This window comes from Chlorocebus sabaeus, chromosome 12 (assembly GCF_047675955.1).
Source record: "Chlorocebus sabaeus isolate Y175 chromosome 12, mChlSab1.0.hap1, whole genome shotgun sequence".
NCBI lineage: Eukaryota > Metazoa > Chordata > Mammalia > Primates > Cercopithecidae > Chlorocebus > Chlorocebus sabaeus.
The window spans coordinates 105,304,304-105,317,116 of record NC_132915.1 but is presented as its reverse complement, the minus strand read 5'-3'; the positions used below and the strand labels follow the sequence as shown (position 1 = coordinate 105,317,116).

Genomic DNA, 12,813 nt, shown 5'->3' with positions numbered 1-12,813 from the left:
GGTGGGGACCTGTAATCCCAGCTACTCAGGAGGCTGAGGCAGGAGAAACACTTGAACCTGGGAGGCGGAGGTTGGAGTGACCCAAGATTGCACCACAGCACACCAGCCTGGGCGACCAAGTGAGACTCCGTCTTAAAAAAAAAAAAAAAAATTATTGTCAACTTACATGGTTTCTCCAAGTTTCCTCCTTCACGCTAATGAGAACCAGTTGGATATCTGTTTGTCTTGATAAGGTAAAAAGCTAAGAAAAGCCTGGCTCTTTCATCACTATTAAATACCCCACAATCAGGACTTGAGTTCAGGGTGTACCCTCTAAATAAAAGCCTTTGTAAAATAAAGTTCAAGCTTACCCTTAAACCACCGGGCAGCAACTGGAAACCAAGGCCTATCATTCAATCCACGGCTTTATCTGTCATGTTCCCAACCAAATTCAAACCAGAATGTGCTAATTTTAATTTGCAACTCAACCCTGCCACCCTCCCGGAGGTGATTTCCCTTACCTTGCTCTATTTTTTTCTTTTCCACAGCACTTACCATCTTCTAACACACTTTATATACTTTACTATCATAACATACACTCAACTAATCAGGGATCTTTTGTCTCTTTTGCTCACTGATTTATTTCAAGCACTTAGAACAGTGCCTGTTTCATATAGTAAATGCTAAGTATCTGTTGAATACATTGCTCCAATAAATACATTTATTGGATACTGACTATAGCGAGGCTGTGAACTGGATCACGTTGCTGGATCCCAAATCCACCTGGATATGAAAGCTCCCTGAACCCTGAAACAAGCCAACATTTCATCTGGCTCCAGAAAGGAGCTAGGAAACCATCCTAAACCTAGGATGAATCTGTACATTTTCTTCAACAACTAAACTCCCAAACAAGATTAAGACCTTGGACTCATCTTTGAACTGCAGAGAACCGGTACCTCCGGGAGGGTCCTTTTGAGAGGCAGTCTCATCCTACCCTTAAAAGGGCCCAGCGAGACTTGGGCTGCAGTCTCTTTGCAAAGCCACTTACTGCCAGATTCACAGCTGCCACTTTTTCAGCATTCCTTTTGCTAAACAGCACTCAATTAGATCTGCCACAGCACAGGTGGTGGGTATCACTGGGTCCTCTGGCCTCACGGAGCAAGGGTGGGGGCAGCTCATCTGTACCCTGGGACTTCAGTTGAGGAGGAGGGTCCAGAAATGCCCCTGGCCTTCTTGCCCTTTCCTTAGTAGTGTCCAGCACCCCCCCTGGCGGATGGGCTGCTTGCTGGGCAGATTCAGAGCCACCTCTGAGAGCATGACAGCTGCAGACGTTGACCCCTGGACTCCTGCAGCAATTCCCAAGGAGCCTCTCCATCATCTGACAGGGACTCCGCATCCAGTGAGTGCAGGTGCCTCTGGGTTTGGCTGAACCAGACTGCAGAGGGCAAGACTTTGAGACTTTAATATATGGATTTTGACCAAAGATAAAAGGCTGGTGCAAGAAGTCCTGAGTCTACTTTTTTTTTCCAGCCCAAAGAAGAGAAGAACAATCTCAGCGGAGACTGTTCCAGAAAAAACGTAAGGCATTCCAGAAACGCTGCCCTGCTTTGGAACGGTCTTCCCGAAGAGGGAACCCCCAACAGTCCCCACCAGCCCTTCCCCCCAGCCAATGAGATGTAACAGCAGCTGCAGCAGCAGCAAACATCCACTGCACTCGTACTGTGCCAGGCCCTGTGCAAACCGTGCTGCAGAGACTGACCTGCAACCAATTCCTGTTCCACCTCCTAGCTGTGTAACTTGAGGTGCGCACTGCCCCTCGGAGACTCCACATTCTCATTTGTAAAACGAAAACCAATCTACCTCAAAGGATTGCTGGGAGAATTCAATAAGATTATGCTTTGCCCAGGGCCTGCCACATGGTAACTGCTTAGTAAGAGGTAGTTCTCAAAGTAAGGGATGACGCTGAGAAAAGGAAAACTATTGTTACTTAAGGGGTTCTTAAAAGTCCTAGACGCCATTACTTATGCATTTAGGTATTTCCTAAGCGTTTGCTGATAACCGTTTTTCAAATAAACTTTATCCTCACAGTATCTTCGGGGGGGAAGGGGCAGACGGTAGAGCGACAGACCTCCTGACCAAAGGAGGAAAACCAGGCCCGTGAAAGTCCAAGGGGTTGGCCAGCCAGCACCGAGGAGGAGCCCCCTGGCTCAAACCCTCCTGCGTGGCTTCAAAACATCAGACGCGCCTCTCCTCGCGGAGAAGCTGGGGGCCATTATTCGTGAGGCGGTCGGCGCTGGGACTCTAATTCAGCACCGCAGGGAAGTGGTCATCTTTTGTTCCTAAAGAAAAAAACGCACGTCAGGGCTCAGAGCCCGAGGAAAGAAAAGTCAGCGCCCGAGACGCGAGACGCCACGCGGATGCTTTCAACGCTAGGTCAGGCCCCGGCAGAAATAAGAGGGGGGCGGCCCTGGTTCTGGAAAAGCCACGAGCCTCCAGTGGGCTCAGAGTGGGGTGCTGGGGCCCAGAGGACCCCCTGGGCGCCGACCGGAGGAGGGGAGAGGGGCGGCGGCGGGCGGGGTTCCCGGGCTCCGCTCACCTGGCCGCAGCGTCTGGCGTACCTGGCGAGGCCAGGCCCTGTCAGCCCGGACCCGGGTTGGGGTCGCCAATGCTCTGAGAGGCCCGGCCCACAGATGCGGCCGGTGGTGGCCCGGAACTCACCTGCGCTCGCAACCGCGCCACCGCCGCCTGTCAGTCAAGCGCGCCCCCTCCGCTGCGCCGCGCAGGGTTGTGGGGTGGTCTGGGGACGCCCCACCTCCTTCCCTTCGCCGTCCAATCGGAAGAGGCTGACGCCAGGGGAGGGGCCGTGGCCACGCGGGCTGTGCGTGCCGGGGGCGGGACCAGACGGGTCAGGCGCTCTGACCGCTCTGCTGCGCGCCGGAAGCAGCCTAGGCCGCTGCGCAGAGGCGCGGCGGCTGGACAGTTGGGAGGTTGTCAGCATGCCGGTCGTCCGGAAGATTTTCCGTCGCCGCCGGGGCGACTCGGAGTCAGAGGAAGATGAGCAGGACTCAGAGGAGGTTCGGTGCGTTTGGGGCGGGGCTCCCATGGGCCTGGTAGAGATAGACTTGCTTGGGGGACTCACCACCGGCTGGGCGCTTCGCTGACATTGTTAACTGAGCCCGGATGGTGGTTCCTTCTGCGGACGCAGAAATTGAGGCTCAAGTGGTGAGGCCGGGGTCCCAAGCCCGCACAATTGGGAGAGATGCCTCCGGGATGCGCAGTGGCTCTGACTCCCGGTGGGTCTAGACACAAGGTCGTCCTCTGGACCACTGTGCTGGTGGCTCAGCAGCGGGGCTGGGACGCGCACGAAGGTGCCTTGTTGGCTCTGTTAGCTTTGGATTCCGCGGGGAGTCACTCAGCCTATGCATTGCTCTTTCTTCTTCTTCTTCTTTTTTTTTTAAAGATTAAAACTGGAAGAGACCAGAGAGGTACAGAACTTGAGGAAGAGGCCCAACGGGGTGAGGTGGGTACCACGGCGGGAGGAGGAGGCGGGGACGACAGACACATCCGCGTCCGGGTCGCTGTCGCACATATCTCCTCAGACGTAGATTTTTCTCTTGAGACACTATACACTTTCCACTGCCCAAATTGGAGAATAGCGTTCTTTGCAAATGTTTAACCAGGACCTGCCCTCAGCTGTGCCGTCTTGGGGTGTGCTCCAGAGATACAAAAACAGGTCACTAACTCGCGTTTTTTCTTAAAACCAGTTAATTGTGAAATGCATATCGATCGTTAAGAGTTTGTATAATTTAGAAAAGTATAGTCAAGGCAATAAAAAACACCCATAATTCTCCATTCCGGAAGTGACCAGTGTTAACATTTTTTTTTCCTTGCAAAGCCACCCGAGAATGCCCTGGCATTAATATTTAATACTCTTTCCAATCTGTTATTTTTCTCTCTCTCTCTCTCTCAGATTGTGAACAACTTTCTATATACTTTTATTCCCTGTTCTTTTCAACTCATTATGACATTGTGGGCATTCACCCATATTGTGGAGTATTTTTCAGAAAACCTTTTTAATGGCTGCGTAATATTCCACCAGATGTGTGTATCGTAATTTGTTAACAAATCCCCTGTTTTGGGACATGTAGGTGATTTTGTAAATTTTTACTATCAAATAAGGTTGCAGTGGATATTCTTTTAAATTTATCTTGGCGCCGTGGCTCACGCCTGTAATCCCAGCACTTTGGGAGGCCGAGGTGTGCAGATCACAAGGTCAGGAGATTGAGACCATCCTGGCTAACACGGTGAAACCCCGCCTCTACTAAAAATACAAAAAATTAGCTGGGTGTGGTGGCGGGCGCCTGTAGTCCCAGCTGCTCGGGAGGCTGAGGCAGGAGAATGGCGTGAACCCGGGAGGCGGAGCTTGCAAAGTGAGCAGAGATCGCGCCACTGCACTCCAGCCTGGGCAACAGAGCGAGACTCCGTCTCAATTAAAAAAAAAAAAAAAATTTAGCTGCACTTTCCATGATGAGAGTATCTTAGAAATGAGATTTCCGGGCCAAGATAATGCCAAATGGCTTTACAGGAAAGTGGGAAAGTGTACCACTTCACCACCAGCCCACCCTTCTTCCAGCATGTACGGTGCTTGTTGAGCCCTGTTTTATGCTTATAGGCTTTTCCAGCCGGCTTGCCTGCCCACCCCTCAAATCCCACCCTTGCACTAATGTTGCAATCCACATACCCGAGAGGGTTCCTCCTCATCTCTGAATTATGCCATTTCTCTCTCTCCCTCTCCTGGTTTTGGTTTTGCTCAGTGCTGTGGCCCTGCTGGTGGGAGAGAAGGTACAAGAGGAGACAACTCTAGTGGTAAGTTATGGGTCTTCCCTGGGTAGTGATGGCAACCCTCCCTGCAGTGCTCTTCCGTGAGTGAGTGAGTGCTTTACAGAAAACAAATTCCACTACCATTTATTTAGATGCCTCCTCTTAACTGTGTTTGCTTTCCGCAGGATGATCCCTTTCAGATGAAGACAGGTGGTATGGTGGATATGAAGAAACTGAAGGAAAGGGGCAAAGATAAGTAAGTGCAGGACAGGCTTATATGCAAATTCACCTTTAGCCGCTGCCTGGGTCTAGGTTCCCTCAGAGAGCTGAGGCCTGTAGCAGCAGCATTAGTGGGACATCTTGAAGCAGGTTTTATGCTTTGCAAAGGGTATGTTATTTAAAAACAAAGAAAGCAGAAAGTCTTTAAAAGTTAACTTAGAGCCAAGCTGGTAGACTCCTTTTGTAAAAGTGTGTTGTAGGCATGATGACTGATGCCTATAATCCCAACACTTTGGGAGGCTGAGGCTAGCTTGAGTCCAGGAGTTTAAGACCAGCCTGGGCAACATAGTGAGACCCCTGTCTCTACAAAAAAAAAAAAGAAATACATGTACATATATATGTACACACATGTACATGTGTACATGTATGTATATGTGTGTGTGTGTATATATCTTTGGGTGTGGTGGCATGTGCCTGTAGTCCCAGTTAGGAAATTAAAGTGGGAGAATTGCTTGAGTCAGGGAGGTTGAGGCTAGAGTGAACTGTGATCACACCACTGCACTCCAGCCTGAGTGACAGAGAAAGACCCTATCTCAAACAAATAAAATAAGTGAACCCATGGGGGAAGTTTCATATAAAAACAATTAACAAAAATAATACATTCAGGCCAGCTGTGGTGGCTCATGCCTGTAATGCCAGCACTTCAGGAGGCTGAGGCAGGCAGATTACCTGAGGTCAGGAGTTTGAGACCAGCCTGACCAATATGGTGAAACACTGTCTCTTTTAAAAATACAGAAGTTAGCCTGGCGTTGTGGTAGGCGCCCGTAATCCCAGCTACTCAGGAGGCTGAGGCAGGAGAATTGCTTGAACTCGGGAGGCAGAGGTTGCAGTGAGCTGATATCACACCACTGTACTCCAGCCTGGGCGACAGAGTGAGACTCTGTCTCAATAAATAAATAAAACATTCAAATAATTCAAAAGTTTAAAAAATAAAAGTACACTGTGTACTTTTGTGACAACTATATAGCATTTATATTGAATTAGGTATTAAAAGTAATCTAGAGATGATTTAAAGCAGATGGTAGTATGTGCCTAGATTAGATGCAGATATTACACTATTTTATATAAGGGACTTGGTAGTATGTGTGTAGATTAGATGCAGATATTACACTATTTTATATAAGGGACTTCACTATCTGCAGATTTTGGTATCCTTGAGGGGCACTAGAACCAATCGCCCATGGATACCTAAGGATAAGGGTATCCACTCAATCCTTGGAGGTATCACTAGCAGCCAACAGTTTGCTTGCGTATATTTCTAGAGTTTCTTTCATTTACATATTATACTATAGCATTTTTTTTTTTTTTTTTTTTGCCAAATGTAAATAGTATATTATAAATGCTTGTGTCTTTGTTTTCTTCTTAGAACATAAAACTCAGCCTCACTGAGTTGTGGCTTGAAAGCTCTGCCTCATTGTTCTCTCCCTTCAGGATCAGTGAAGAGGAGGACCTGCACCTGGGGACATCGTTTTCTGCAGAAACCAACAGACGGGATGAGGATGCAGACATGTAAGTGTCAGTCTGTTTGGCTGTGAGCAACTGGGGCTGGACCCCAGTCAGAGTCCAAGATATTTAGTCAACAGATGACGTTTCTAGAATTTTCTAGATGTCAAAGTTGGCCCCTCTCTTTCTACCTCCCAGCTTAAGAACTTTGAAAACCTCTTAAAAGGTCTTTTCAGGCCGGGTACGGTGGCTCTTGCCTATAATCCCAGCACTCTGGGAGGCCGAGGCAGGCGGATCACCTGAGGTGGGGAGTTCGAGACCAGACTGACCAACATGGAGAAACCCTGTCCCTAATGAAAATACAAAATTAGCCGGGTGTGGTGGTGGGCACCTGTAATCCCAGCTACTCAGGAGGCTGAGGCAAGAGAATTGCTTGAACCCGGGAGGTGGAGGTTGCAGTAAGCCGAGATCTTGCCATTGCACTCCAGCCTGGGCAGCAAGAGTGAAACTCCGTCTCCAAAAACAAAAAATAAAACTTCTTTTCAAAGGTGGTTTCATGACTAGTAATATTTCCCCAAAACATTGCAGGGATAAAACATGGCCTTGCCCACTTTTTATTTTGCCAACAAAGCTATTGGCAAACCATCATCTTTCTGTCTTCAAAAAACCTGTACATTCTAACACCAATAGATTAGTGGGACATAACCTCATAGGTTGGTGCTGCTTTAAGTGGAAAATTTCTAACTTGATGAAAAAACTCAAGTTATTTTGTATTTTTCTTGTTTCTCCATGGACCGTCACTGGTCTGTGGGCCAGTATTGGGGACCACTAATTTAGAGGATACCTGGTGTGTTTCCTGCCCCTCCCTGAGGCCTGTGTGTTTCTCACTTCAGGATGAAGTACATTGAGACAGAGCTGAAGAAGAGGAAAGGGATCGTGGAACATGAGGAACAGAAGGTTAAGCCAAAGAATGCAGAGGATTGTCTTTATGAACTTCCCGAAAACATCCGTGTTTCCTCAGCAAAGAAGACGGAGGAAATGCTTTCCAACCAGATGCTGAGTGGCATTCCTGAGGTGGACCTGGGCATCGAGTATGTTTGAGACCCATAGGCAGAAGACACAGTGCTTTCCAGTTAAAAGTTATGGGGGACAGGCCAGGCGCGGTGACTCATGTCTGTAATCCCAGCACTTTGGGAGGCTGAGGTGGGTGGATCACAAGGTCAGGAGTTCAAGACCAGCCTGGCCAAGATGGTGGAACCCCGTCTCTACTAAAAATACAAAAATTAGCCTGGCATAGTGGCAGGCACCTGTAATCCCAGCTACTTGGGAGGCTGAGGAAGGAAATTGCTTAAACCCGGGAGGTGGAGATTGCGGTGAGCCAAGATCATGCCACTGCACTCCAGTCTGGCGACAGAATGAGACTCTATCTCAAAAGAAAAAAAAAATTTATGAGAGACAGGTGTGGTGGCTTACGCCTATAATCCCAGTACTTGGGAGGCCAAGGCAGGAGGATCACGTGAGGCCAGGAGACCAGCCTGAGAAACATAGTGAGACTCCTGTCTCTACAAAAAATTTAAAAAATTAGCTGGGCTCTCACTTGAGCTCAGAGTTGAGGCTACAGTGAGCCATGATTGCACCACTGCACACCAGCCTGGGTGACAGAGTAAGACCCTTTTTTAAAAAAAAAAAAAAAAAAAGGCTAGACATGGTGATTTGTGCCTGTTATCCTAGCTCTTTGGGAGGCAAAGGTGGAAGGATCGCTTGAGCCCAGGAGTTCGAGACCAGCCTGGGCAGTGTAGTGAGACCCCATGTTCTTATCTGTGTCCTTAGAATCCTACAAATACAAACGAGATTGTCTCTGGCAGGTTGTTGCTAGAAGTTTTGCTGAAGGCTTGGCCAGAGTAGTAAGGGCCCCTGGCTGCTGAAAGCAAAAGTGGTTCTTTAGCCTCTGTTGACAGCTGTATCAGGCCCTTTATTCTTCTGTTTTCTTCTAGCAGGAGCCATGTTAAAGGCTCACCCACCTCTTCTCCCCATGATCCTTCTTAAAACAAAATATCCACTTTAAAAGGGGATTGTCATGGAAGAAGTGCAATTGTCAGAATAATCTTTTGGTACAGTAGAAAGTTGGGAAGCTTCTAGGCTCTTTTCCGGCCTTACAAACTTTGAGTCTTAAGCATTTTACTTCTCTGAAGCTCAATTTGCTCTTGATCAGAAGAGCAGAGTAACTGTGGTTCTCTGACGGCCGTGAGAGTTCCGTGAGAATGTGACTACAAGTGTGCTTGGTAAACTGGAGAGCTGTGTCCCAGGACACATGATTTTCTTATGTCCTGCTGGGCTGCCAGCCTCACCACTCACATCTGAGTAGTAAGGTGCTATCATCTTCTAAGTGGTGTGGTTTATTTCTCTCCATAGTGCTAAAATTAAAAATATAATTTCCACGGAGGATGCCAAGGCCCGTCTGCTGGCAGAGCAGCAGAACAAGAAGAAAGACAGCGAGACCTCCTTCGTGCCTACCAACATGGCCGTGAATTACGTGCAGCACAACAGATGTAAGCCCCTCAGGGAGAGCGGTCTTGCCCCCTTTCCCTTATTTGGGCTGAGGTCCCTAGGAACCTCATGTTCCATCTAACGTGTCCCCTGGTGTCTTTGGGTCCAGTTTATCATGAAGAGCTCAACGCACCCATCCGGAGAAACAAAGAAGAGCCCAAGGCCCGGCCCTTGAGAGTAGGCGACACGGAGAAGCCAGAGCCTGAGCGTGAGTGCAACAAAGGCCTCGGGGCTGCCTGGAGTGCTCAGCTCTGTGGGGGCCCAGGGAGGCAGGGTGCAGCGGGGGACAGTGTGGAGGTTGGCACTGAAGCTGGGCCATCTGGGTTCCAGTCCACGCTCTGGACCATGACTATGTGCCTTCCCCTTTCTAAGCCTCAGTTTCCTCATGGGAATCCTAATAGAACCTACCTGTTAGGATTGCTCTGAGAATTCAGTATCAAGCATACTATCTCATATTCTCAAGCACAGTAGAGACTCAAGAAGTCAGAAAATTTCAGTAAGGACAAATAAAAGCTACTCATAAGGTTAGCTGAGTGCAGTGCCTCACACTTGTAGTCTCAGCTGCTGGGGAAGCTGGGACAGGAGGATCGCTTGAGACAGAGAGTTCAAGGCTGCAGTGAGCTATGATTGGACGACTACACTCTAGCCTGTGTGACAGAGTGAGACCACAACTTTTTTTTTAAAGAAAAGAAAAAGGTATTGGCCAGGCTCGGTGGCCCACGCCTATAATCCCAGCACTTTGGGAGCTAAGGCAGGCAGATCACCTAAGGTCAGGAGTTCAAGACCAGCCTGGCCAACATGGTGAAACCCCGTCTCTGCTAAAAATACAAAAATTTGCCAGGCATCATGGCAGGTGCCTGTAATCCCAGCTACTCAGGAGGCTGAGGCAAGAGAATTGCTTGAACCCGGGAGTTGGAGGTTGCAGTGAGCTTAGATCATGCCATTACACTCTAGCCTGGGCAAGAGGGTGAGACTCCATCTCAAAATAAGAAAAAAAAGACAAATAAGTGTCTACAGAGGCCCTACTATGTTCACTGGGTTAGGCGCTGGGGCTCCCGTGGGGAAGGAAACAGTCTTTGCCTACATAGAGTAAAGTCTAGCAGTGGGTTCCAGCATGGCAAACCACCTTTCCTGTTATTTTCCTTCTCAGGGTCCCCTCCTAACCGCAAGCGTCCTGCTAACGAGAAGGCAACTGATGACTATCATTATGAGAAGTTCAAGAAAATGAATAGGCGGTACTGAGCTGTGCAGAGTGGGATGTAAATAGCGCCTTCCTCTCCCTATATCCCTCCCATGAAACATGGCTTCCTGGCCAGGCATGGTGGCTCAGGCCTGTAATCCCAGCACTTTGGGAGGCCGAGGTGGGCGGGTCACCTGAGGTCGGGAGTTTGAGACCAGCCTGACAAACATGGAGAAACCCTGTCTCTACTAAAAACACAAAAAAGTTAGCCGGGCGTGGTGGCACATGCCTGTAATCCCAGCTACTCGGGAAGCTGAGGCAGGAGAATCAATTGAACCCGAGAGGCAGAGGTTGCGGTGAGCTGAGATTGCACCATTGCACTCTAGCCTGGGCAACAAGAGCAAAACTGTCTCAAAAAAAAGAAAAGAAAAATGGCTTCCTGGACAGAGCATGCTCATGTGCTAGCGAACAGTTCCAGAAACGGACCCTATTAGTCCTTCTGCTTACCTGCTGGATTTTTCAGGCACTAAATTTATAACTTTTTGAAACAAAACAATGTGTAATTTTCCATTTGGGGGCAAACTGTATTCTTGAGCATTATTAAATCTTGTTTGTAAATATATTGTCTTTCTCTTAATATTTGTTCTGGGTCAGGAAGAAACTTCACGGTGTGATAATACCCTTTAGATTGTGCTTTCATTATAGATGCATCGTGTCTTCTGCTTTCACATATCTGGGATGGGGTCAGACATGCATCCTCCATTGATTAGAGTGGGTCCAACTGACAGAAAAATCTAGAATGAGATCAGAAGGATACTAGTGTTTTCTGACTTTTACAAAATTACTTGTTTGTTTTCATTAAAAAAGAAAAAGCATAAACTATGTTTCTTATTACTATTAGAATTGAATTATTAAATTTCAAAATGAATCCAACCATATTGTTTGTATTATGTTTCCTTATACTAACATCAGGTAATGTTTTCAAAGCCCATGGTTTGGGTAGCTTAAATGTAAAATTGAATTACTGAGATGGATTTTCTCATTTATTTCAAATGTCATAGACATGCTGCAACCTGCTAACTGTCAAGTACCTTCTTACCTGTGCCCTCATTTTTCCTGAGGCATCCACATGGGTCCAGAAGAGGAAAGAGTAGATTGGCTGACTTACGGGCGGAGTTACAGCAGGTATTGTGGTTATGGTGGTTTGGCCCAGGAGTCACATCAGAGCCCAGCTCATAGCTTACTAATTGTGTCCTTGGACAGATCCTTTTCACTCTTAGCCTCAGTTTTCTCATCTGTAAAGTGGAGATTTTTTTTTTCCTCCACCACTTGAATGTGGTCAGTGAAGGCAGGAACCATGTATGCCTAATTTTTAAATTTGAAACCCCAGGGCGTAGCCCACAATCTGACACATAGGCAGTCCTCAAAACTATGAATGATCCCTATAGTGTCTGGCTTGTAACAAATGCACAAAAGTATTATTTTAAATCCAATATGAAAAAGTTGAACCTTAAAAAATATTTTCAGGATATTTCAACTACCATTTAACAGGTCCCAACGATGTACAAGGGTAACCCAAGATGAATACTAAAGGCCTAGCACATCTGGCACACAACAACGTAACACATGTTTATGGGATGAACAGGCAAATAAGTGGATGATCAACAGTTCTCACTTGCCAGAGTTCCCTTTGCTGGAAAATGAGTAATCTCTTACCCAGCTTAAAAGTGGCCGCCAGATGGAGGGAGCCAGGTCTCTCACTGTTGGGGTGGGAATTCACAGATAAGCAAGGGGAGGAGGCTCCAATGATCCGTGTAATGGATTAGAGTTGGAGATGTCAGCATGAGCTCATGTTTAGCTTAACGTAAGTACAGATGTTTACCTAGAAATATTTATAGATATGTGTGTGTTTAATAGTATATACATACATTTTTTTGTTCTGTCAGCTGAGACTGCCTGAAAGAAATGACATCTCAGCAAGAAGCACACCTAGCACCTAGACCTTGGTTTCTTTCTTTTTCTTTTTTTTTTTTTTGAGATGGAGTCTCACTGTCACCCAGGCTGGAGTGCAGTGGCATGATCTCGGCTCACTGCAACCTCCACCTCCTGAGTCCAAAGAATTCTCCTGTTTCAGCCTGCTGCGTAACCGGGACTACAGGCACACGCCACCATGCCCAGCTAATTATTTTGTATTTTCAGTAGAGATGGGGTTTCACCATATTGGTCAGACTGGTCCCAAACTCCTGACCTCAGGTGATCCACCTGCCTCAGCCTCCCACAGTGCTGGATTACAGGCACGAGCCACCATGCCCATCCAGGTTCTAATGCCATTCTACAATGAAAGGAATCAGGGTTCCTCGTAGAAATAGGATTCTAGGACTGGGGCAGGAAATATACAAGATGAGCCTGGAGCATCCTGTAGTGGCAGAAAGGAAAGAAGCACTCAAACCCAAATAAACTGGTATACACTGGGTGTAGGTCAGAGGAGCACAAAGAACCACTTAAATTCCCCGTGGCCAAAATGAGAACAATTTGAGAGAAAAAAAAATTAGTACTGTATTATA

The 12,813-nt window shown here is 47.4% G+C and overlaps 2 protein-coding genes across 4 annotated transcripts in view; one reads left to right on the top strand and one right to left on the bottom strand.

The window, feature by feature from the left end:
* The window catches only part of USP20 (ubiquitin specific peptidase 20), a 46,196-nt gene extending 43,404 nt beyond the window's left edge, over positions 1-2,792 (bottom strand). For 2 of the 3 annotated variants that reach the window (XM_008005956.3, XM_008005958.3), the window contains exon 1: positions 2,698-2,792. The gene's annotated coding sequence lies outside the window, so the exon portion shown is untranslated. The other variant, XM_008005957.3, reaches the window with a different exon arrangement.
* Positions 2,793-2,892: 100 nt separating this feature from the next.
* C12H9orf78 (chromosome 12 C9orf78 homolog) lies at positions 2,893-10,869 on the top strand. The gene is made up of 9 exons (XM_008005955.3): positions 2,893-3,058; positions 3,440-3,499; positions 4,794-4,845; positions 4,986-5,056; positions 6,511-6,588; positions 7,416-7,613; positions 8,935-9,071; positions 9,179-9,277; positions 10,220-10,869. Exons 1-9 carry the CDS (start codon positions 2,976-2,978, stop codon positions 10,309-10,311), a joined length of 870 nt encoding a protein of 289 aa, XP_008004146.2. The 5' UTR covers positions 2,893-2,975; the 3' UTR covers positions 10,312-10,869.
* The last annotated feature ends 1,944 nt before the right edge of the window (positions 10,870-12,813 follow it).